General features: G+C 42.6%; 1 protein-coding gene across 1 annotated transcript in view; it reads right to left on the reverse strand.

The window, feature by feature from the left end:
• Nucleotides 1–25,108, reverse strand: part of BUB1 (BUB1 mitotic checkpoint serine/threonine kinase) — a 137,373-nt gene that overhangs the window by 11,424 nt on the left and 100,841 nt on the right. The window contains exons 17-20 of the mRNA XM_069769202.1: nucleotides 16,214–16,326; nucleotides 15,959–16,120; nucleotides 12,001–12,158; nucleotides 7,654–7,831 (exon numbers count right to left, since the gene is read on the reverse strand). Coding sequence (XP_069625303.1) covers nucleotides 7,654–7,831; nucleotides 12,001–12,158; nucleotides 15,959–16,120; nucleotides 16,214–16,326 — 611 coding nt within the window. The remainder of the gene's footprint in view (nucleotides 1–7,653; nucleotides 7,832–12,000; nucleotides 12,159–15,958; nucleotides 16,121–16,213; nucleotides 16,327–25,108) is intronic.

The raw sequence follows: 25,108 nt of genomic DNA on the forward strand, positions 1-25,108 counted from the left end.
TGGTGGAGAAGTTGGTTTTGGAGGTGGAGGGCTGGGTAGTTGGGTGGAAGGGCTCTGGGGGTTGTTAACTAAAACTGTCTCTGATTTTCTCAATCTTCTGCTTGAAAAATGAGGCAAAGTCTTCAGCTGAGATGAGTGGGGAGGGAGGAGGTGCTGGGGGACGGAGGAGAGAATTAAAGGTGTTGAATAACTGTTTAGGGTTGTGAGACAGGGAGGAAATCCAAGGTAAGTCTTCTTGCTTCGACTGTAGTTTCCCCATCAGGGACAGGAAACCAACTGATGCGGGAGAGACGTACCACTTTTATTTTTTTTATCTGTAGGTTTCCTCTCCCTGTGGGACAGATCCCCTCTCTCCGTGGTGCCGTCATGGGGGAAGAGAAATAAACACTTGAAATACATCACTGTTTGTAATGACTACCTAATATATGAGTTTTACTTTTTGTATGGAAAAACTGAAAGAAATTAACTTTTTGATATTCTAATTTTGTGAGATGCATCTGTATGATGTGAAGCATTTAGTGAGATGTACAAATCCCTAGTTAGACCGCACATGGAGTACTGTGTCCAGTTTTGGGCACCGGTGCTCAGGAAGGATATAATGGAACTAGAGAGAGTACAAAGGAGGGCAACAAAATTAATAAAGGGGATGGGAGAACTACAATACCCAGATAGATTAGCGAAATTAGGATTATTTAGTCTAGAAAAAAGACGACTGAGGGGCGATCTAATAACCATGTATAAGTATATAAGGGGACAATACAAATATCTCGCTGAGGATCTGTTTATACCAAGGAAGGTGACGGGCACAAGGGGGCATTCTTTGCGTCTGGAGGAGAGAAGGTTTTTCCACCAACATAGAAGAGGATTCTTTACTGTTAGGGCAGTGAGAATCTGGAATTGCTTGCCTGAGGAGGTGGTGATGGCGAACTCAGTCGAGGGGTTCAAGAGAGGCCTGGATGTCTTCCTGGAGCAGAACAATATTGTATCATACAATTATTAGGTTCTGTAAAAGGACGTAGATCTGGGGATTTATTATGACGGAATATAGGCTGAACTGGATGGACAAATGTCTTTTTTCGGCCTTACTAACTATGTTACTATGTTACCCTGAGACAAGCCTGACATTGAAAGTTCAGAGTAAAGCTATCTAACAACATATTTTACAAACTTTATACTTATCTGTCCTATTGATTTATGCAAAGATTGTTTTATTTCAATCCTAAATTACAGTCATGGCCAAAAGTATTAACACCCCTGCAATTCTGTCAGATAATACTCAGTTTCTTCTTGAAAATGATTGCAATCACAAATTCTTTGGTATTATCATAATTTAATTTGTCTTAAATGAAAAAAAAACACAAAAAGAATTGTCCTAAAGCCAAATTGGATATAATTCCACACCAAACATAAAAAGGGGGTGGACAAAAGTATTGGCACCCTTCGAAAAATCATGTGATGCTTCTCTAATTTGTGTAATTAACAGCACCTGTAACTTAACTGTGGCACCTAACAGGTGTTGGCAATAACAATCACACTTGCAGCCAGTTGACATGGATTAAAGTTGACTCAACCTCTGTCCTGTGTCCTTGTGTGTACCACATTGAGCATGGAGAAAAGAAAGAAAACCAAAGAACTGTCTGAGGACTTGAGAAACCAAATTGTGAGGAAGCATGAGCAATCTCAAGGCTACAAGTCCATCTCCAAAGACCTGAATGTTCGTGTGTCTACCGTGCGCAGTGTCATCAAGAAGATTAAAGCCCATGGCACTGTGGCTAACCTCCCTAGATGTGGACGGAAAAGAAAAACTGAGAAGAGATTTCAACGCAAGATTGTGCGGATGTTGGATAAATAACCTAGACTAACATCCAAACAAGTTCAAGCTGCACTGCAGTCCGAGGGTACAACAGTGTCAACCCGTACGATCCGTCGACATCTGAATGAAAAGGGACTGTATGGTAGGAGACCCAGGAAGACCCCACTTCTTACCCCGAGACAAAAAAAAAAAGCCAGGCTGGAGTTTGCCAAAACTTACCTGAAAAAGCCTAAAACGTTTTGGAAGAATGTTCTCTGGTCAGATGAGACAAAAGTAGAGCTTTTTGGGCAAAGGCATCAACATAGAGTTTACAGGAGAAAAAAAGAGGCATTCAAAGAAAAGAACACGGTCCCTACAGTCAAACATGGCGGAGGTTCCCTGATGTTTTGGGGTTGCTTTGCTGCCTCTGGCACTGGACTGCTTGACCGTGTGCATGGCATTATGAAGTTTGAAGACTACCAACAAATTTTGCAGCATTATGTAGGGCCCAGTGTGAGAAAGCTGGGTCTCCCTCAGAGGTCATGGGTCTTCCAGCAGGACAATGACCCAAAACACACTTCAAAAAGCACTAGAAAATGGTTTGAGAGAAAGCACTGGAGACTTCTAAGGTGGCCAGCAATGAGTCCAGACCTGAATCCCATAGAACACCTGTGGAGAGATCTAAAAATGGCAGTTTGGAGAAGGCACCCTTCAAATATCAGGGACCTGGAGCAGTTTGCCAAAGAAGAATGGTCTAAAATTCCAGCAGAGCATTGTAAGAAACTCACTGATGGTTACCGGAAGCGGTTGGTCGCAGTTATTTTGGCTAAAGGTTGTGCAACCAAGTATTAGGCTGAGGGTGCCAATACTTTTGTCTGGCCCATTTTTGGAGTTTTGTGTGAAATGATCAATGTTCTGCTTTTTGCTTCATTCTCTTTTGTGTTTTTTCATTTAAGACAAATTAATTGTACATAATAATCCCAAAGCATTTGTGTTTGCAATCATTTTCAGGAAGAAACTGAATATTATCTGACAGAATTGGAGGGTTTTAATACTTTTGGCAATGACTGTATACAGTGCATGATTCCCTACTCTTGCAAGAATTAAAATATATCTTATTTTTTTACAGGACAATATTTTGAGAGTGAATTTACATAATTACAAAATGTCTAAGAAGCATCTTATGAAGTCAGCTATATTTGAGCATTTCACAGCGACTCAAGATATACACTGACACAAAATGTTGTTTAAGTGACCCAGATGAAAACAAATGCAGTGATGCCAAAATCAGCGCATACTCAGGCAGTGATAAAAATGCTCCTTCAAGAGCTTCCAATCTAAAAAGACATTTACAACGCTGCCACCCAGGTGTTTACACAGCTGTGATTGTCAAAGATCACAGCAGCACCAAGAAACCAGAGACCAGCACTTCCTGCCAGGCAAAGGAGGAGGAAAGAAGGTCTCAAACATCAGTTACAAGATATTTTGTAAGTGACAAAGTTACTGTAACAATGATAGAATATGTGTTTAAAAGGCAGCTCATCGAGCTTGTTGTGAAGGACAGTGTACCATTATTATTATTTGCACGGCCAGCTTTTATAGCTCTTAAGGCAGAAATGGCCCGCAAACTTGGTGTTTCTCTGGAAAAAAAAAGTATTAGAAAATTAGTGATTGAAGAAGCCCTAAACTAAAAGGAAGATCTTAAAAAGATTCTCAAGAAACGCATTGTGTTTCTTAAAAAAGATGCCTGCGCATGTCACCGAGTTAACTATTTTGCCATCAACGTTCGATATGTTTGTGACAGCAAAAAAATTGTTAATAAGATGCTGGCAGCAAAAGATACTAAAGCTCATTAGAGCAGCCAGTTTCTCCAGAGTTAAGTGGAAAAAGTTCTACAAGATTATGAACTCAAAAAAGAACAGGTTCTTGCTATTGTAACTGATAATGCTTCAAACATAATTAATACAATTAAACTGATGAAAGTGAATAATGAAGGTGACCAGCAGCTAGAAGAACATTTCACATTCAGTATGTATGTTGGGAGATGGAAGGCCACAGTCCTATTCCCATAACTGAGAAACAAACAGATATTACTACAGAACAGCAAAATGATTCTTTACAATTAGATGATCTTGTTGAAGCTGCTTCACACCTCTTTCCTATTCATCACACGCGCTGTGTTGTGCACACGCTGCAGCTGGAAATAAGATTTAGTCTGCAAGAGGGACATGCTGGAACTCTGATTAGCAAAGTGAAAAAATTGGCTATTGCTGCCAGAGCCCCTAAAATTGATTCCATCCTGAAGAAAACGGGCAATTGTGGATCAAGCCACTCGGTGGGGTAGCACCTATTTAATGATTGAGCAATTGCTTGAGCTGAAACCCTTCCTTGTAGATTATGGCCAACCCTCAGGTAACACTACATGAAGGTCAATGGACACAGGTGGCTGAATTGAAGGAATTGCTTCATGACCCATTTACAGTGACTAACAAGTTACAAGCTGAGGATTTAACTCCTAGCATTTTTATTAAGGACTGGAAGAACTTGTTGTTTTGCCTGTCCCAAACAGGAGGTTTAATTGCAGATGGCATTGCTGATTCAATGAAACAGAGAGAGACACTGCTATTAGAATATAAAACTCCGATTAGTATTACCGGTACTTTCCCTCCTTTTACTCTCATGGAGATATAACTTCAAATACACTGCGCTGTGCACTTTCCTTGACTGCAATGTTGCACTTAATGGTTATGGATTTTACCTTCTAATATGAACTCATATGACATTTAGGTGATTATCACTAAAAATATTTTTTGCACTGCACTTTATACTGCTCAAATTGTATATCATTTTACTGTTCATATTAGGGCATAAATTCTTCACTCTTTAAATATGGTATACATTGATTACATTTATTAGTGCTGTATGTTCTGGCCTGCTCCCATCGGTTTTATTTTTTTTTTTTTTGTTTTTTTTTTCCATGTCCTGTCATTCTCTGTATTTTTAAACAGTCCTGTCTGTGTTGGTGTCGCAACTTAAAAAAATGAAGTTTGTTATATGGAATTGACATTTGTTATCTATTGATTTTTTTGTTCAAATAGCGGTCACGATCGATGTTTGGATTTACGGCAGAGCTGGCCTCTCAGATTAAAACTTTTTTCCTTTCAGGCTATCAAGGGTTACTGCAGTTTTTACCGGGTGGCCTCTGGTGTAATTGCATTGCTGCTAGTTCTGCTGATGTCGGTGTTGACCACTCCCAACTTCCTTTATAAGGTCACCTGATGCATCAGCTGACTGTTGGTTATACAGGTCCTTCTGGAGACCAACCTAGCTGGATAAGGAGCTTGCCGAGTGGTGTGGTTCTTCAGCTGAATACTGATATCTGGTGCCTCACTCTGCTGTGCGGTGCATTTCAGCAGAGAAAGCTAAATGTGGTGCTATTGTTTCTTTGTCCCTTTGTTGTCTATAACTTCCCCTGTGTTGTATTAGTGCAGCAGTTGGACCAGTGCTCTCACCTGCCAGTTCCCTACTTAGGGATATAAGCAGGGCAAGTGAGGGACTAGGTATCCTGCTCGGCGAAGGGTTGAAAGAACCCATGTAGAGACGCTAGTAAGAGCAGGGCACATCCTCAGGTGAGTGCAGGAGGTGTCCGTTCCCTAACGACAGGGCCCACCGTTGTTAGAGTGTCCCCTTGTGTGTTTCGCCATTTTGTGACTGTCCCCTCGTCAGGTTGGGTAACGCCAGGACAGTCACTTCGTGACAATAGCTTTTCTTTTTCTGACAACCCCGTGATGCCTGATGACAGTCTTTCTCCTCATGCTGCAAAGATGAAAGTTGAAGCCTTCAGGACAGGTATCCCCTCTCACTAAGTTCCAGGAAACTAAAAAGGGGGTTATGGGGTCATGGACAGGTCTCTTTTTTTTATATTAATTTTCCAACCCAGCCCCCACCCTGCCCTGGTTCTCTCTGGCGGATTTGTCTTTAATTTAGTCATTGGCTTAACTCGAGGCCTGCTCCTGCAGCCGGGATATGCCCCCGCCATCCCAGCCAGTCAGTTGTTAGGCTCTCCAACGCTCTCCGCCTACAACCAATCACAGCACGTCTTGCTACCTCGAAGCGTGGGAACCCAGCAAGCTCTTTTTGATGCCGCCCCTTATATGGAGAGTCATCTTAATGGTCTTATAGTCTCAATCCGCTCTACAATTCCGGATGTATATTGGCAAGAGAAAGCGCTCTATTACTGTCTTCCTGCTCTCTATCTGCACCTACGGCACTATTCATCATCAGGCCTCTTGTACTAAGCTGTTGCTCAGTTATCTGTTTTTACCTTCCAGTTTCTACTGAACTCACTTTTTTTTTGCCTCCTTTAAAATGTTTTGCATATTAGAGTGGCCGGTCTCAGACCTGAGATTCTCACCTCTGCTCATACTTTTGACTAGTCCTTGTTTGTCTTCCCACCCTTGGGGGATGTCCTATGGTTTCCTATGTCCCCAATGAAGCAATGGAGAAATGAAGATTTTGGGTTATTACCGTAAAATCTCTTGGAACCTTCACTGGGGGACACAGCACCTACCCTTTCTAAATACCTCTGTTGGGCCAGTCTGTATTTTATTTTCAGTTGCTTCTCCTACTGCTTTCACACTAACTTATCAGCTTGGTTGTGGTTGGTGAGCTGTAAGCTGCTGAGGAGGAACTAACTTTTTTATTGCCTAGTGTCAGCAGCATACACCTATGATTCCTGAGTCCCCCAATAAAGGCTCAGGGAAAAAGTTTAGTGTAAAATCCCAAAATCTTCATATTATGTATAGCGCTGTGCATAAGGGAAAATTTCACATGAGCTCTGTCATTTTGCATTTGCAGATGTGCACCAGAGAATCTCTCAATGAAATTATGTGACATGTCACCCTGATACATCAGGTGCTTGGGGGGCCCATGCCCTCTAAACTGCTAGGGACATGGCTACTCTAAATCCACCACAGTATATAGCACAGCAAGTTATGCATTTGCCACAAGAGGAAAAAGAGGGATTCAAGAATCTGGCCTCAACTCTTAGGACTGATTCTCAGCTTCTTCAAGATACAGCTTGGTAATTAGTAGTTTATTTAAAAGCAAAACACCGAACTCATCAGGGCAGACTCATAGCATTTTGTCAGTAAAATTGGAATAAATTGCGCCAAATATTTAAAAACAGCAAACACCTATTATTAATTTGTCAGGTTTAAATTTGATATAATATTTGTGACATTTTCTGGCATAAAGCGGTTGTCCACTACTTTTTCATTGAGGACTTATCCTTAGAATAGGTTATCAATGTCTGATCGTCCAGAGTCCGACATCCGGCACCCCTGCTGATCAGCTGTGATCGGTGACAGCATTCGCCTGTTCTAAGTACTCACTTGCGGAGCTGGAAGTCTCTGATAGTGGCCGCCGGGGGGGGGGGGTACTACAAATCCGCCTCCTATTGATTTGCACAGGAGATGGATGTGTAGTACCAAGCCTCGACCACTACTAGAAAACACAGCAGCTCCGCAAATGAATGCTTTCTGCTGGAGGCCATTGCAACCAATAACAGCTGGTCGCGGCAGTGCTGACATTGATGACCTATCCTAAGGATAGGTAATTAACGAAAAATTAGTGGACAACCTCCTTGATAAATCTGTTAAAAGTAGTTGGTCATGCTTTCTTGATACTCCACGCTCAACCTTTCAAGTGCTAAGAGCAGAAATCAAATGTCTTGCAAAATTTGTATTTAAGATATTAATGCTGGAAAAATATTAATTGGTTATTCTGCCATCCAAGAAAATACTTTTAAACCTTAAAGAGAATATTTATAGGATGACCCATAAGAAGGATTCTCAAAGTACCTGATAATTCCATGGCTTATTTGAGAGCATTTCTGTACACTGGAATCCTGATGTCTCACACTTTCCAGTGAACACTGTTCCCTTGGGGAATAGAGCCATATCTATACTTTGACCCAGATCAATCAGTGCCAGTCCGTGAGATAAAAGGTCCAGATTACAGGATCCATTTGACATAAACCTGAGGAGATAGAAATATAAAACAGGCATAAAATACTGCATGATAGTCTTGAGAGTCATCAAGGAAAATACCTGGTGATGCTTTCTCTACTAATAAAAGAAGTTCTGTTAATTTTTGTATTTGCTGAAACTATGAAAATATAGTGTGTGCACTTTGTATTGTACAAATATCAACACACTGTCTCAAACAGTGTACTGGTGTGAACAGATGCATATCATGAGTAGCCATCTCCATACATAAATAAAGTTGCACTCTAACGCTATAGCATGCAACTTGTTAGTTATCTATGGAGATGGCTACTCTTAGTGAGCACCTGTACACACCTGATTTGTTTGGAAGTGACGATCAGTCTTGATATTTGAATACTAAAGGTACCTTCACACTGAACAATATCGCTAGCGATCCATGACGTTGCAGCGTCCTGGCTAGCGATATCGTTCAGTTTGACAGGCAGCAGCGATCAGGATCCTGCTGTGCCATCGTTGGTCGGTGCAGAAAGTCCAGAACTTTGTTTCGTCGCTGGACCTCCTGCAGACATCGCTGAATCGCCGTGTGTGACGCCGATTCAGCGATGTCTTCACTGGTAACCAGGGTAAACATCGGGTTACTAAGCGCAGGGCCGCGCTTAGTAACCCGATGTTTACCCTGGTTACCAGCGTAAACGTAAAAAAACAAACACTACATACTTACATTCCGGTGTCTGTCATTCTGGTGACGTCACCGCTGTGCTTTCCGGCTGGCGCTCACAGTCAGTGCAGGGAAGCACAGCGCCGGGGGACAGACACCGGAAGGTAAGTATGTAGTGTTTGTTTTTTTACGTTTACGCTGGTAACCAGGGTAAACATCGGGTTACTAAGCGCGGCCCTGCGCTTAGTAACTCGATGTTAACCCTGGTTACCAGGGGACCGACACCGTTGGTCGCTGGAGAGCTGTCTGTGTGACAGCTCTCCAGCGACCAAACAGCGACGCTGCAGCGATCAGGATCGTTGTCTGGATCGCTGCAGCATCGCTAAATGTGACGGTACCTATAGGCTCTGACCGAGCACTCTGCCCCTCAGCCCATGGTGGTTTTAATAACAGCAGAATCCTACCTTCCCATATAAATGTAGGCTTTCAGCCCGGGACAAGATTCACATTAGCAAAGGTTCCCAGCAACAAAGGTCACCTTGCTGTGACTGCTGGGCATGCATGAGTTGGCCAAATTATGTGGCAAGTAACTATGTTTTTTCCTCTTTTCTAGAGCAGTAATGACATGAATAAAATTTGAATTGCATGCTATAGCACTGCAGTGTGCATTTTTGTCAGTGCTGTTCCTATATGTCCAATAATAAGCGTTAGACACTTCAAACTAAATAATTCAACATAATCTTATACGGTTTATCACTGTTAGGCCTCATTCACATGTCAGTATTTTTTGATCAATATTTGAATGCCAAAATCAGGAGTAGAACTTACAGAGAAAAATTATACGTGAAGGATTGACACTTGTCCTCTGTTTTGGAGACACTCCTGGTTTTGGCATGCAAATACTGATGTGTGAATGAGGCCTTAGATAGGAAGTGATTCCAACGCAAAATGATAAAATCACAAATCATTTTTATTCAGTCTTAAAATGAAAAACAAATAAAAAAGGTAAAAAAAACTCAAAAAGGAGGAGAAAAAAACACAGCAAAGTAGGTATGTAAATAGAAGTGTGCAACAGTATGCGGGGGTAGCAACAGTACAAAACCTGACAAATGCACACACTGTGACATCAAGAAAAACTCATAGCCTGCCGAGGAATGTGGTCTGCGCTGTATAATACTAGAAAAGTTCAGGAGAATGCTAGGGAGCTGATGAATAGGCCTACCCAATTAATGTTGTATGCACAATTCCTGCACAGGACATTGTAAAAGAGTGAATCTCAGGGAATGCAGATACAGCAGTGTACCTATATGCAGTCAGTACCAGTGCTCTGCACTAGTACAACCCCTGGCAAAAATTATGGAATCACCGGCCTTGGGGGATGTTCATTCAGTTACCGTATTTTTCGGACTACAAGACGCACTTTTTCCCCCCAGAAAAGGGGGGGAAATGGAGGGTGCGTCTAATAGTCGCAATGCAGGCTTACTGTGGCGGCAGAGGAGGCGCAGTAAGCGGGGTCCCTTTCTCCGGTGAGGTGATGCAGCAGCCCGGTAAGCAGCAGAGCCGGGTGAATCCTGTTGTTATCGGTGGTGGCGGCCATTTTCCTGAGGCCGCGCGTGCGCAGATGGAGCGCTCTGCTTCCCGGGGCTTCAGGAAAATGGCCGCCGCGATCTCCATCTGCGCACGCGCAGCCTCCAGCGGCCATTTTCCTGAAGCCCCGGGAAGCAGAGCGCTTCATCTGTACACTGCACACGCCTCAGAGACTGCAAGCTGTTAGAAAAGTCAGAGGTGGTGCAACAAAATACTAGTGATGTGCTGGAGTGTTTTTTTTGCTTGTTTTTCATGATTCCATAATTTTTTCCTCAGAATTGAGCGATTCCAAAATTTTTCCCCTATGCTTGGTTAAAAAAGTAACCATTACTGACTACCACATTTTTGTTCTTGATTTCTTTTAGTGTTTCTTAAAGCCAGAAAGTTGCCATTTGAAATGACTTTAGTTTTGTGCCATGTCTGTGATCTGCTTTTTTTCTACAAAATTAAACAACTGAATGAATATCCTCTAAGGCCGGTGATTCCATAATTTTTACACCAAAAGAGCTTCCAAGGAAAAAAAAACCCACTGTACACCAATATGTCATAAGGTATAGAAGGAAAGTGTAACCGAGATAACGAATATAATGCTGCCTATGGGAGAATGGTCCTATAGGCTGTGGAGCTGGCTATGTTCCCCTCACACCCGACAGAAGAAGCGAGCAGCAAAACGGCGATATTGGTGTACAGTGGGGGTTACAAAAAAGCAGTCTCAGAATCAGTGGGATCCGTTGAAGCCTTCCAGAGCTATAACCTCAAAGTGACAGGGCTAGAATTTGGCCTGATCAGGAAGGTGAAAACAGGCTGCGGGGTAAAGGGGCGTCTGAGACCTAACCCACATTTCATATTGCTCATCTAGTGGAAGTACGAGAATCTCTACCATTAGTTACAGTTGCTTCCAGTTTCATTTATTTTTCAGCTTCTGATGACCCTCACTAGGCTTCGATCAACAGTGACATCTGTTCCATGGGCTGGCTTTCTTCACTTTCCTAACTCTACAAGCTGTTCCTCCTTCCCCTCAAGTTAAGGGGCTATTTGTATACACTCCTGCCCTGAAACAGAAAGTCATCAATGACATCTGCTCCATGAGTCCTGCTCTTCTTCTGAGTGCTCAGTCTTCTCAGCCATCCCAGCTCCCTCCATCACCATTCCGGTGTTCTAATATGTAACTCCATCCCATTATAGTGTTATCCTCACCAAGCATGCAAGGACAGATTTAGCCTTGCGCACGCGGTAAAATAAAATATTGGCTTCGGAGCGTTCCCTGCGACCAGTCTGGTGCATAAGATGGACTGGTTATAGCCAGAAGTTGTGCAAGACGACGACTGAACCTTTAGGCTATATTCACACTTTGCGGATTTTGCTGCGGATCCGCAGCGGATTTGACCGCTGCGGATCCGCAGCAGTTTCCCATGAGTTTACATTTCAATGTAAACCTATGGGAAACAAAAAACGCTGTGCACATGCTGCAGAAAAATCCGCGCGGAAACGCTGCGGATTACATTCCGCAGCATGTCACTTCTTTTCTGCGGATTTTCAGCTGCTCCAATAGAAAACTGCAGTTGAAAATCCACAGAAGAAAACGCAGTAAAAACCGCGATAAATCCGCAGTAAAAACCGCGATGGGTTTTCACTGCAGATTTTGCAATTCCGCTGCGGAAAAATCCGCAGTGGAATCTGCAAAGTGTGCACATAGCCTTATAAGTAAGGTATAGTCAGAAGTCCATAATTAACATGTATAGTTTGTGTGGTTTTAATAAATGTGTATGGATTATAGTTAAAAAAAAGTGACTATTCACATGTCCCTGCAAAAAGAAAAAAGCAAGAATATAGTATTAAAGCATTTATGAAAATAGAGTTTTTCCTCCTAAAGAACAAAAAATGCATAATGAGCAATAGAAGCGAGTAGCAGCCAAGACACGAATAGCAGAAGACATGACACTATTAGCACTTACTTATCTCCCAGGGCAAAGTTGTCAGGTTTGATGTCTCCATGGATGATACCGATGTCATGGAGTTGCTCCACTATGTATAGGATGTTGATCGCAAAGTACATGACAAGTGGCATCGGCATCACTTTGTCAGTCAGCTTCTTGTACAAATTAATGGCATTCTACAATTACAGCATATAAACACCAATGTTAACCAAACACATACAACATAGGAGCAACAGGAAATCCATGGAGGTAAAAGAAACTGAATTGCTTGGGTAAAAAAAAAGTCTTAAAAACCAATACTATTATCATCAATACAGCGCTGGTTTAACCCCTTCATGACCAGGAGATTTTTTTCAGCCATAACTTTTTTATTTTTAGATCGCCCAACCCATATGAGGGCCTGTTTTCTTTACGGGACAAGTTGTGCTTTAGGCTAGGGTCACATTGCGTTAGCGCAACCCGCTAGCGCTAAACGGGTTGCACTAACGCAATGTTTTTAATGTGGCCGCGTCCCGGGGTCGCGGTAACGTCCCCGCTCTCGCAGATCCCCGATCTGCGAGAGCGGGGAACGGACCGCGGGCGCGCCTCGGACGCTGCTCGCAGCGTCCGCGGCGCGCCAGGAAACACCGGCGCGTCGCTAGCGCGTGCCGAACATGGCACGCGCTAGTGCTGCGCGTTCCCATTGCTGTGAATGGGCACGCTAACGGACGCGTTGCACGGCGTTAATTTCGCCGTGCAACGCTGTCCGTTAGCGCTTTCCCATTAACGCAATGGGAACCAAGCCTTAGAATGACATCATTCATTTTATCATGTCATGCACAAGGAACGGGAAAAGTATGTTAAAATTGCAAAAACAGTGTAATTCCACAACTGATTTTCATTTTTACCTTGTTCACTGTATGGTAAAAATAATATGATTCCCCAGGTAAGTACGATTACACAGATACCAAACATGAATAGTTTTATTATTTTTTTTTTTAGATGTGAAAAAAATTTGAATTTGCCAATGTGCTGAGACACGTAATGTCTTCAATTTTCAGGATATGGGGATATATGAGAGCATATTTTTTTGCACCCTGGGCTAATGTTTTTATTGATACCATTTTGGAGTAGATAACAGTGTTTTGATCGCATTGTATTACAGCATTTTATTGAAATATTGCAACAACAACAAAAAAACACGCAATTTTTTTTACTGTTATGCATTTTACTGATTGGATGTTGATGAATGCAGCAAAAACAAATGTGTATTTAAAAAAAAAATTAATGTGACAAAAGGGGGCGATTTAAACTTTTGAGTTTTTTTTCATATTTAAAAAACTATTCCCCACTAACTGTATTGTGTTAGTCCTTTTTGGTGACTTGGCTGCAATCATGTGATCGCTTGTACTATACATAGCAGTGCTCATGCATTGCTCTGTATAGCAAACAGTATGTTCACCTCTCAAAACCAACGAAATGCTGTCTTTCACAGAAGAATTGTCATGACAAGCCTGAAGGTCTTCAGCACACCCTCGGCTGTCATGGCAACCCACAGATGCCCCACGATGACGTCAGGGGTGTGTGGAATGACATGCCTACCTGCTGGTGTGTGTTAAATGTCACTGCCATTTGCAATGTTAACAACCAGGGGCAGAGCCATCATCTGCCTGGAAAACTTGGCATATGAGTCTGCATTAAAGTCTGGGAGACGACATGTGACGTAAATATACATCATGTCATGAAGGGGTTAACGCTTCTGCAATCCAGCAGGAGCCAGTCTACTGCATCTGAGAGGGGGACACAGAGAAAAGGGCAGAAGCAGCTTCTAACCACTCCTGACTTCATGTAGGGGCTCTGTGTGAGCTACAATCGTGTAGTGTAGCGGCTAGTGATGAGTGAGCATGCGCATCGGGGTGTTGGGGTACGCATCAAGTATTGCCAGTTGCTCAAGCGCCATGCTAGAATCCCCGCCCTGCGTCCGGAGATTGCCTGTCATAACCGGTAATACCATAGTCACCGAGTACCAATGACACAGAGTATCTCTTCACTAGTGACAAGGCTCGTTAAAGGGTCGATATTGACTTTAGGATTGCTACTTCCAATAGGTGGCACTAGAGTTCTAGTCCTCCTCTTTGAAGAGACAATTTGCATCGATTATATTAAGAAACAGAAGGATCTAAACAAGCCTACATCCACCGAAGATCTGTGGTTAGTTCTCGAAGATTTCTGGAATAACGTCTCTGCAAAGTTCATTCTAAATTTGTGCACAAGTGACAAGTATACCGATAACAAATTATGTGGTTTTGAAGCAACTATGGTACTTCGTCACACCAAATATCATTTTGATTTCTCTTTTGCTTGTTTACTATGCATTTTGTTAATACACATAAAGTTTATATTCTTGAAAATATCCTTACTTTGCAGTTTTTTCCCCATACCTACCAAAACCTTTTACAGAGGACTAACAATACATTAAAATGTTTTTTTTTTAAAATTAATGAACATGCTGCGTTTTTTTACCGCGCTGCGTTTTTTTCACAGAAAAAAAACGCATCATGTGCACAAAACATCCGGAATTCATTCTAAATGATGGGATGCATATTCTATGCCTTTTTTGCGGTTTTATAGCGTTTTTATCGCAAAAAAAGCGGGAAAAACGCAAAAAATCAGCAACGTGTGCACACAGCCTACAAGTCCAAAAAAATATTTAAATTTGGCAGCCCAACAAATCAAAAAGCTAGAATTACTGAAGAATGTCCAGTCATTTATGAGCAAAACACCCTGGCTGTTAAAGGGTTTATAAGGCTACTTTCACACTGGCGTTTTTTGCCAGACGTCGCAATGCGTCGTTTATGGCAAAAAACGCATCCTGCAAAGTTGTTTGCAGGGTGCGTTTTTGCCCCATAGATTAACATTAGCGACGCATTGCGACGCTTTGCCACACGTCGCAACAGTTGTGCGACGGTTGCGCCGTGTTGTGGCGGACCGCCGGGAGCAAAAAACGTTACATGTAACGTTTTTTGCTCCTGACGGACCGCTTTTTCCGACCGCGCATGCGCGGCCGGAACTCCGCCCCCACCTCCCCGCACCTCACAATGGGGCAGCGGATGCGCCGGAGAAATGCATCCGCTGCCTCCGTTGTGCAGTGCGTTAAACGCTAGCGTCGGAATCTCTGCCCGACGCATTGCGACGGGGAGATTCCGACGCTAGTGTGAAAGTAGCCTAAAGGTACCATCACACTAGACAATATCGCTAGCGATCCGTAACGTTGCAGCGTCCTGGCTAGCGATATCGTCCAGTGTGACAGGCAGCAGCGATCAGGCCCCTGCTGTGATATCGCTGGTCGGGGCAGAAAGTCCAGCACTTTGTTTCGTCGCTGGATCTCCCGCTGACATCGCTGAATCGGCGTGTGTGACACCGATTCAGCGATGTCTTCACTGGTAACCAGGGTAAACATCGGGTTACTAAGCGCAGGGCCGCGCTTAGTAACCCGATGTTTACCCTGGTTACCATCGTTAAAGTAAAAAAACAACCACTACATACTTACCTTCCGTGTCTGTCCCCGGCGCTGTGCTTCTCTGCTCTGGCTGTGAGCGCCGGGCAGCCGGAAAGCAGAGCGGTGACGTCACCACTCTGCTTTCCGGCCGCTGTGCTCACAGTCAGTGCAGGAAAGCACAGCGCCGGGGACAAACAGCGGTAGGTAAGTATGTAGTGGTTGTTTTTTTTAGTTTAACGATGGTAACCAGGGTAAACATCGGGTTACTAAGCGCGGCCCTGCGCTTAGTAACCCGATGTTTACCCTGGTTACCGGCATCGTTAGTCGCTGGAGAGCTGTCTGTGTGACAGCTCTCCAGCGACCAAACAGCGACGCTGCAGCGATCCGGATCGTTGTCGGTATCGCTGCAGCGTCGCTTAGTGTGACGGTACCTTAAGACTTAACAAAGGCTTGCTTTACAAGACATATCTCTGCAGCAGGAAATACAAGGGATCTCACCAGTAATGACCCAAAATTGTACAGCTCTCCCTCCAGGACACTGCCATTCTGGAAAATGTGTGCAGAATGGAAACGGATATACAGATGCCGTAACTCTGGCTTCATTCGCTGGGAAATCTGTGTTCCAATGTAGAATTCCCATGGCTTCCCCGGCTTCTGAACCTGTGAAGGAGACCAGAGGTTGGTTTTCTTATAGTTACAAGAACCCCTACTCATTCTCCGCATAGCATAAAATATATGGATTCCTGCAACTACCTTCAAAATCACTTTGTGATCGCTCTGTGTGTGGATATCCCATACGGATGCTTGATACACATGTGCAAAAGCACCTTCTCCAATTAAATGATTAATGCAAAAGGATTGTGAGCCTGAGGAAAAAGAAGAGTCAACGTTAAGAAGATTTGCATATAATCACGGCAGACGCAGAAGGATCATCTGGCACATCTCTTCAGTTTGCTAACTGTTTAATCTGCTGATGCTTTTAACCCCTTCCTGCTGAGGATAATTTCAGCTTTGTCCTCCCAAGAGCCATAACTTTTATTTTTCTGTCGGCAGACGTATGAGGGCTTTGACTTTGGGGGACGAATTGTACCTTTGAATGACCCCATTCGTTTTACCACAATGTACTGGAAAATGGGCAACAAAAATTCCCAGTGCAATGAAATAGTGGAAAAAAAACCCCACACAATTCTGACAGTTTTTTTGGTAACGGTTTTTACGGCATACGTTGTATGGTAAAATGACCTCACAATACCATGCTCATCAGTATTGGTGCGATAACTAACTGGTCTAGCTATTTTATTATTTTGGTGGTGAAAATAAATAAACAAATCAGAACTTTACTTATTTTTTATTTTACGGTGTTGCCATTTTCCGAAACCTGTAACATTTTAATTTTGTGGTCGATGGACCCGTGTAAGGGCTTATTTTATGCAGGGGCCAGATGACATTTTTTATTGATACAATTTGGGATAGATCTGACACTTAGATTGCTTGTTACAGCATTTTGTGGTATTGCAGTAACAAAAAAAAAAAAAAAAAAAAATCGAACAATTTTGGGATTTTTTATTCTTTTCCTATTTACCAATTAAGTTATTTTTATAACAAAACCAAAAGCCTGTGCCGGACTATAAATTGGTATACGTGAAAAGTTTAACAGCATGTTCACACTGTGACCATTTCACAGACAAAAAACCCTAAAAAAGCAAAATGAGCATATGCTGTACAACAAGTAAAGGTGTAAATAAGATAGGATACTTCGTTAATGCTATGTTTATCAGAAGAGCATAAACCATGTCACTGTGCACTTAACAGGACAGCCCTAAGCAGTCTAGTATTAAACCTTTATTGGTATTTTTATATTTTAACAGATCAAGCTGACGGCTTGTGCTATACCACAGTAGTGCTGCATCTAGTAAGTCTCCTTTGATGCCTAGCCAAAGGCTAGATTTCAAGGGAGCTCCGCTATGACAGGCACTTAAAAAGGTATTCCCATCACCAAGATCCTATCCCAATATGTAGTAGGTGTGATAATAATATTAGCAAATACCTCCAATTAGGAATGTAGTATAATTCTTCTGATTCCCTATGTATCTTTCCTCGTGTGCAGGCATTGCAGGACCATAGGTATCAATGGTTACGACCACTAGAAACTATATAACTGTCACTTTATCAGATGTCGTAACTATACCATGGATACCCAAGGTCCTGCAATGCCTGCACATGAGTAAGGAGAAAGTGAATCAGAACAACTACTATATTTCTAATTTGTGGTATTTGCTAATATTATTGCTATGACATCTACTACATATTAGGATAGGCCCCCTGAAGAAGTGACTCACCAGCGAAACGTGCATTGGGGACCGCAGACAAAGTGTGCACTGCTGTCAGCCATGGGTAATTAACATACTTCTTCCTACCATCTACATGTTAGTCATTTGGTCCATCTTCCTGCTATTGGGATACATGTGTGTACCTTGTGGTAGATTTTCTACTGCCAAACAGTCTTTGTACGCTACTGTGCTATGCATTTTCTTGGAACTCTGTTATACTGTGGCCACAATGCAGAGTTCATCTTTTGAGACCCACAGTGTATTTTGGCACAGTATATACAAACCAGGGACACAATGCAACACTGGATACATACAGTACTCCCAGGAGGGACATGTATGAATATTATGAATATGTACCAAATAATTGCTAATACCCATTGAGCTCCTTAATTAGTGCCACTGACCGCTTAATCTCTGGGCTCATTGTCACTATCTTTTGCCCTCATTTCTACTTTTTTAACCAATCTTTCTAAGCATTTTAATATGTATGTGTAAATTTCTAATAAAACTTGCTTTGATTTTTATAACTTTTGTGGCATCAACTCAGTGTTCCGCCTTTTTTGTATGCATATGGAGATAGGGGGATAGGATATTGGAGATGGGAATACCCCTTTCAGTCTTCAACAGAACCCCAGTTGTCATAGCGATCCATCGGCGACCTGCAATCATGTGACGGGAACGCTGATGGGCACATAAAATAACGTGCCCCCATGACCAAAGATTAACATCAGCATTGAGTTGCAGGTGGCACTGCGCAACACCCACGTCTGTTGGAGGCATATGATGGATGAACATCACAACCATCATCTGCTGGACGTCAAGCAAGCCAGGATCAAAGTCAAGGAACCGACATATGACATAACTGTACGTCCTATGTTGGTAAGAGGACCCTTTTACTAATTATAGCATTACAAACTGTACATTTCTGCACATGACAACTTTTTCTTCTTCTCCAATTTGTTGTGGAGATACAGGGCGCTGCAAGTTCTGGCGCCAATTTTAGTTTTGTTTAACCAGACATTTCATTTCACTCTAAGGGTATGCACTTCAAACCCACTATGACTGTGTCCAATCATTCATCGGCAGCGTCCTTGGGATCAAAACAGGTGTCCACAGTTCTGACTGAAATGTAACTCCCATAGAGAAGGCCAGAACTGGGCCAGTGAGGTCACGTGATATTTATCCTCATTACTGACTGAGAAGTGACTGAAACAGTGCAGGTGCCACCACCCTATAACTGAAAGACAAAGCCTGCCGGGAGGAATAAAGGTCACTTTATCATGGCAACGGGGCTCTCATAATGCTATTAACCCCATATCTGCATATTAAGAGCATATTACATGACAGGTTCCCTTTAACCCCTTCACTTGGAAGTGTTTTTTCCCCTTCCTGACCAAGCCAAATTTTACAATTCTGACCACTGTCACTTTATGAGCATACAACTCGGATACCACCGATTCTGAGATTGTTTTCTCACGACATGTTGTACTTCATATATTAGTAGTAAATTTAGTTTGCAAGGATTTGAGTTTATTTTCAAAAATATTTAAAAAAATTAATTTAGAAAATCTAAAAAGTTGATCAGCAATTTCTAATATTTCCAACAAAATAAAAAAAATTTTTTTTAAGGGACATCATCACAAATTAAGTGACTGAGGAGCCTATATGACATAAAAAACAAAAGTTAAACCATTTTTAAAAACCTGCATCCCTCAAAGTGCTCAAAACCACATTCAAGAAGTGTATTAACCCTTTAGGTGCTTCACAAGAATGAAAGAAATGTGGAGGGAAAATCTTAAAATTAAGATTTTCGCCATAAAATTTTTACTTAAGCCCCAAATATTTTATTTTCACAAGAACAAACAGTAAAAATCAAAAGTTGTACAATTTGTTGCGGAGTTTCTCCTGTGGACAATACCTCAGATGTGGTCAAAAACTTCTTTTGAGGCACGGTGCAAAAGCTCAGAATGCAAGGAACGACATTATAATATATTGCATATTATATAGTGCAGATTTTGCTGTCATGGTTTACAGGTGCCATGTCACATTAGTAGGGCCTCTGACGTGCCAGAGCAACAGAAACCCCAATAAATGACCTTTTTACAAACTACAGCTCTCAATGAATTCATCGTGCAGGAAGCATGTTGACACCACAGGTGTGTGACAGAACCTTATACCATTGGGTGGTGAAGAAATAATAATTACATTTTTACCACAAAAATTGCTCTAGCCCCAGATTTTACATTTTCACACAGGGATCGGGTAAATATTGCACCAAAATGTGTCCCACAATTTCAGCTGAATGTGGCAATACCCCATACGTGGCGGTACAGTACTGCTTAGCCACACAGCAAGACTCTGGAGTGACGGAGCGCTATTTGACTCTTGGAGCACAGATTTTCCTACAACAGTGACTCACTAGGTGTTTTCCAAAAACAAACATCAATGGATATTGCCCTGTGAAAATTGCAAATCTGCCATTGTAGAGCCCATACACTGTGCCCAGTTCATGCTTCTGGAGATATGGACCCGTAAAATTAAGGGGGCTCTCGTTAATACGGTAATAACAAATATATGGATGCTAAATGTGGTTTAGGCACACTGGCGCTCAGAAGGGAGGGGGGCATTTGGATTTGGGAGCACAAAATTCGCTGAATTTGTTTTTGGGGGCAAGGAACCATGGTGTTTTTCCAGAGCCTTTGTGCAACCAGTAACGTGGATGCCCCCTATATTTCATTAACAGATGACTGGCCCGAGTAGGGACTTGCTTTATTTATGGATTGACTTGAAGCTTTTGTTGGGAACATTTTATAGAACATTTAGGATCACATTTATCCGGCGCACTACGATGAGCAGTTACATCAGGATTTACATCTAAATCTCTGAGTGACTTGATTCAGATTAGACCTCTCGAGGGAACCATTCACTATAATGTGGCTGCAGAGTTACTCTGGACTGAGTCTGGCCTCTGTTCATTTATGTCCTTTTCATAGATGCACAAAATTGTGATCGACTGCGCGTTTATGCACGGCTAAAAAGACAGACACCGCTGGATCATAGGTGACCGGACATCGTCCACAGCACCTCCATCTGTCTCATTATAGGGAACCTTCCGCTGGGGGTTTAGCCTAAATTACGTTTTTCAGAGATTTAAACGGAAATCCTGGTGTAAGCACTCAGCGTAGAGTGGAGGATAAATGTGAGCCGAGCCTTACTGTGATCTTTGGGAGGCAGAATGAACAAATCGACAGCAGGTGAAGAATTGGTTTTATTTATTTTTTTTACATGGTGTCACTTATGGAGGATTCTGTTGTTCTGGCACCTCAGGGGCAAAATCTCTCCAATATGGCGCTTCTCTACTTCTAAGCTTTGCACTGTGGCTAGAATGTAGTTTCCAACAACATATGGGGTATTGGCGTACTCAGGAGAAATTGCACAATTGAGTGTGGGGTCCATTTTCTCCTTTTATCCTCGTGAAAATTTAGAAATTTGAGGCCAAATCAAATTTTTCATGAAAAAAAACATAATATTTCATTTTCACGTCCCAATATTTTAAAATACTGTGAGGCACCTGTGGTATAAAAATGGTCATCACACCAGCAGATCGATTACTCAAGGGATTTGTTTTCCAAAATGGGGTCACTTGTGGGGGGTTTTCACTGTTAAGGCATACAGGGGCTCTCCAGACGCGACATGGAGTCCGCTATCGATTCCAGCCAATTTTGCATTCAAAAAGTCAAATAGCGCTCCTTCCCTTCTGTGTGCTTAAAGGGAAGGTACTGCGTTTGTAGATCATTAATAAATGAATGTAATGTAGCATAGCATGCTGTTATAACCAAGTTTTGATTGCATTTGAAACATATTTTGTGTGTTATAGGACTTTAAAGAAGGCACTGGGGGCTGACATCTTGCTTTCACAATAGCAGCGCAACACTTTCCGTGTCATAATACAGCACCCCATGGTGATAGGAGATAACAGACTGATGCCGACTCTATCTATTGTAATAGAACTGTCACTGCTGTGAACTGGGCTGCACAATTCACAGTAGTGGGACTGTTCTCCTGCCATATTCATGGAGCCCTCAGATCTGCTAACATAAGCAGTACTGCTTCCAGCTGAACAGATCTTAGATTGATGGTTGAGGGGAGTAAAATGCAGGAGAAAAGCATGACAGAATAGCAGAGACATCAAGGAGGAACAGTGTATCATTAGCATTATAGGAGCAGGAGCTGTCAGCTGCTGGGCAGGAGCTGTGAGTAGTGTTGAGCATTCCGATACCGCAAGTATCGGGTATCGGAATTCCGATACCGAGATCCGATACTTTTGTGGTATCGGGAATCGGTATCGGATCAATAGGGATGTGTAAAATAAAGAATTAAAATAAAGAATATTGATATGCTCACCTCTCCGGCGGCCACTGGACATCACGCTGGTAACCGGCCGGCTTCTTTGTTTAAAATGAGCGCCTTCAGGACCTGCGAATGACGTCGCGGCTTCTGATTGGTCGCGTGCCGCCCATGTGACCGGCACGCGACCAATCAGAAGCCGCAACGTCATTCTCATTCACAAAACTCCTAATTCTAGGAATTAAGGACCTGCGAATGACGTCGCGGCTTCTGATTGGTCGCGTGCCGGTCACATGGGCGGCACGCGACCAATCAGAAGCCGTGACGTCATTCGCAGGTCCTGAAGGCGCTCATTTTAAACAAAGAAGCTGGCCGGTTACCAGCGTGAAGTGCAGGGGCCGCCGGAGAGGTGAGCATATCAATATTTTTTATTTTAATTCTTTATTTTACACATCCCTATGGATCCCAGGGCCTGAAGGAGAGTTTCCTCTCCTTCAGACCCTGGGAACCATCAGGATACATTCCGATACTTGATGTCCCATTGACTTGTATTGGTATCGGATATCGGTATCGGCGATATCCGATATTTTTCGGGTATCGGCCGATACTATCCGATACTTTCAAGTATCGGACGGTATCGCTCAACACTAGCTGTGAGCCAACCCTAATTAAGATAAGATAAGGAGCTGCAGTGAATGGCCAGGTGTTGTGGAGGGGGGTGAGAGCCCAGTCTCATACCCAAACTGGTCAAAGTGGGACGCTGGGCCGACAGAAATATTCCACCTAGAGTTCTGCAAGCATCTTCTCCAAGTCCATCGGAGCACATCAAATAGCGCCTGCCGAGCAGAGCTGGGCAGATTCCCACTACACATCGCAATAAAGAAGAAGGCGCTGTCATTCAAGGCTCATCTACAAAAGTAGCAGTCCCAGCTCCTACCATCACAAAGCCTTCCTACACCAGGAAGCCTCAGGAAGCCTCCCAAGGAAAAGTACCCAAAGCCAGTCTGACCAACCCATCAACATCCATGGCCTGACAAAAGGTGAAATCCAGAAAATGGTACACAAAGTCAAAGGAATATCTCAGCATCTGGAGGAACGACATAAACAAATCCCAGAAACTGACAATATACCGGAATCTACAGAGGGAGTACAAACTGGCCCCATATCTAGAGAAACTAGAAAACCCCAAAGATCGACAGATCCTGAGCCGGTACAGACTGAGCGCCCACAGCCTACTCATCGAATCCGGGCGGCATCGACAGAACTACAAGCCCCGAGAGAGCAGACTCTGCCAGCAGTGCCCCCAGGAGGCCGTGGAGGATGAGGCTCACTTCCTGCTGAGGTGCCCCAAATACTCCGCAGTGAGGGACACTCACTTCAAAAGACTGTCTGATCTCCTCCCAGACTTCACCTCCATGGAGGAGGAAGAGAAACTACCGATAATACTGGTGGAAGAGGAAAGTGCAGTGGCCGTAGCAGCGGAATATGTCAGTGTCTGCCACAGACTAAGAGGAGCCTGATATGTCATGGACTCCTGCATCCCAACACTGGACAAATCCCTATCCCCCGATTAAAGAGCCCGATATGTCATGGACTCCTATACCCCACCCTGGAAACATCCCCTATCCTCTAAAAGGAACTTGATATTCCCTGGACCTCTATATGCCCCCCCTCCCCCACCCCCGTATTTTTACCATATGCTTTGGCAATGCTAACATGTACTTAGTCCTGCCAATAAAGCTCATTTGAACTTGAATTTGAATCATGTCATCTGGGTGAGAGAGACTGATGGGAGAGAGAAAAATAGTAACTGCTGGTGATAGCAGATCACAGGGCAGTCTCCTACAAAATGGTTCTGCCCTGTGATGTTACTCTTCATTCTGCCCCAGGGATACTAGACCACCCAAAAGGGGAGGGAAATGTTGATGTCAGCAGTTAGTGCCCCAATTTTCCAGCTAACAGTAAAGCTGGTAAGTCTTACTATAGCTGCTTGAGGTCTAAAATGGAAAATGCTCCCCCTAGTGGTAAATATATATATTTGCAAGAAAATATATAATAGTGCAAACATTGCATGAATACATTTTAATTACTATTTTAAGCTTAATTTCACAAAAACAAACTACAAGAAAACTGGTGGCACCTTCCCTTTAACTCCAGAGAAATTGCACAACAAATTTTGCAATACATTTTTACTTGCTACCCTTGAGAAAATAAAAAAAAAATTGAGGCCATAGTAACAATTTTGTGGGAGAAAGTAAAACTTCAATTTTTCCTTCCACATTACTTTAGTTTCTGTGAAGCACCTGAAGGAAAAAAAATCCTGAATTGTGGTTTTGAGCACCTTGAGGGGTGCAGTTTAGAATGCTGTCTCTTTTGGGTATTTTCTACTACATAGACCCCTTAAAATCACTTGAAATCTTATGTGGTCCTTAAAAAAAAATTGGTTTAGTAAATTTTGTTGTTAAAATGAGAAATTGCAGATCAATTTCTAACAAAAAAAAAATTCTAACAAAAAAATTTCAAATTGTGCTAATGTTAAGTAAACATGAGGGAAATGTGTTTATTAAATATAATATAATAATAATAATAATAATTTTTATTTATATAGCGCCAACATATTCCGCAGCGCTTTACAAATTATAGAGGGGACTTGTACATACAATAGACATTACAGCATAACAGAAATACAGTTCAAAACAGATACCAAGAGGAGTGAGGGCCCTGCTCGTAAGCTTACAAACTATGAGCAAAAGGGGAGACACGAGAGGTGGATGGTAACAATTGCTATAGTTATTCGGACCAGCCATAGTGTAAGGCTTGGGTGTTCATGTAAAGCTGCATGAACCAGTTAATTAATTTTTTTTTTTTTTTTTTTAATATAGGCCACACAGGGATCGTTAGGTTAATGCATTGAGGCGGTAGGCCAGTCTGAACAAATGAGTTTTTAGGGCACGCTTAAAACTGTGGGGAT

Source organism: Ranitomeya imitator, chromosome 5 (assembly GCF_032444005.1).
Source record: "Ranitomeya imitator isolate aRanImi1 chromosome 5, aRanImi1.pri, whole genome shotgun sequence".
Taxonomy (NCBI): Eukaryota; Metazoa; Chordata; class Amphibia; order Anura; family Dendrobatidae; genus Ranitomeya; species Ranitomeya imitator.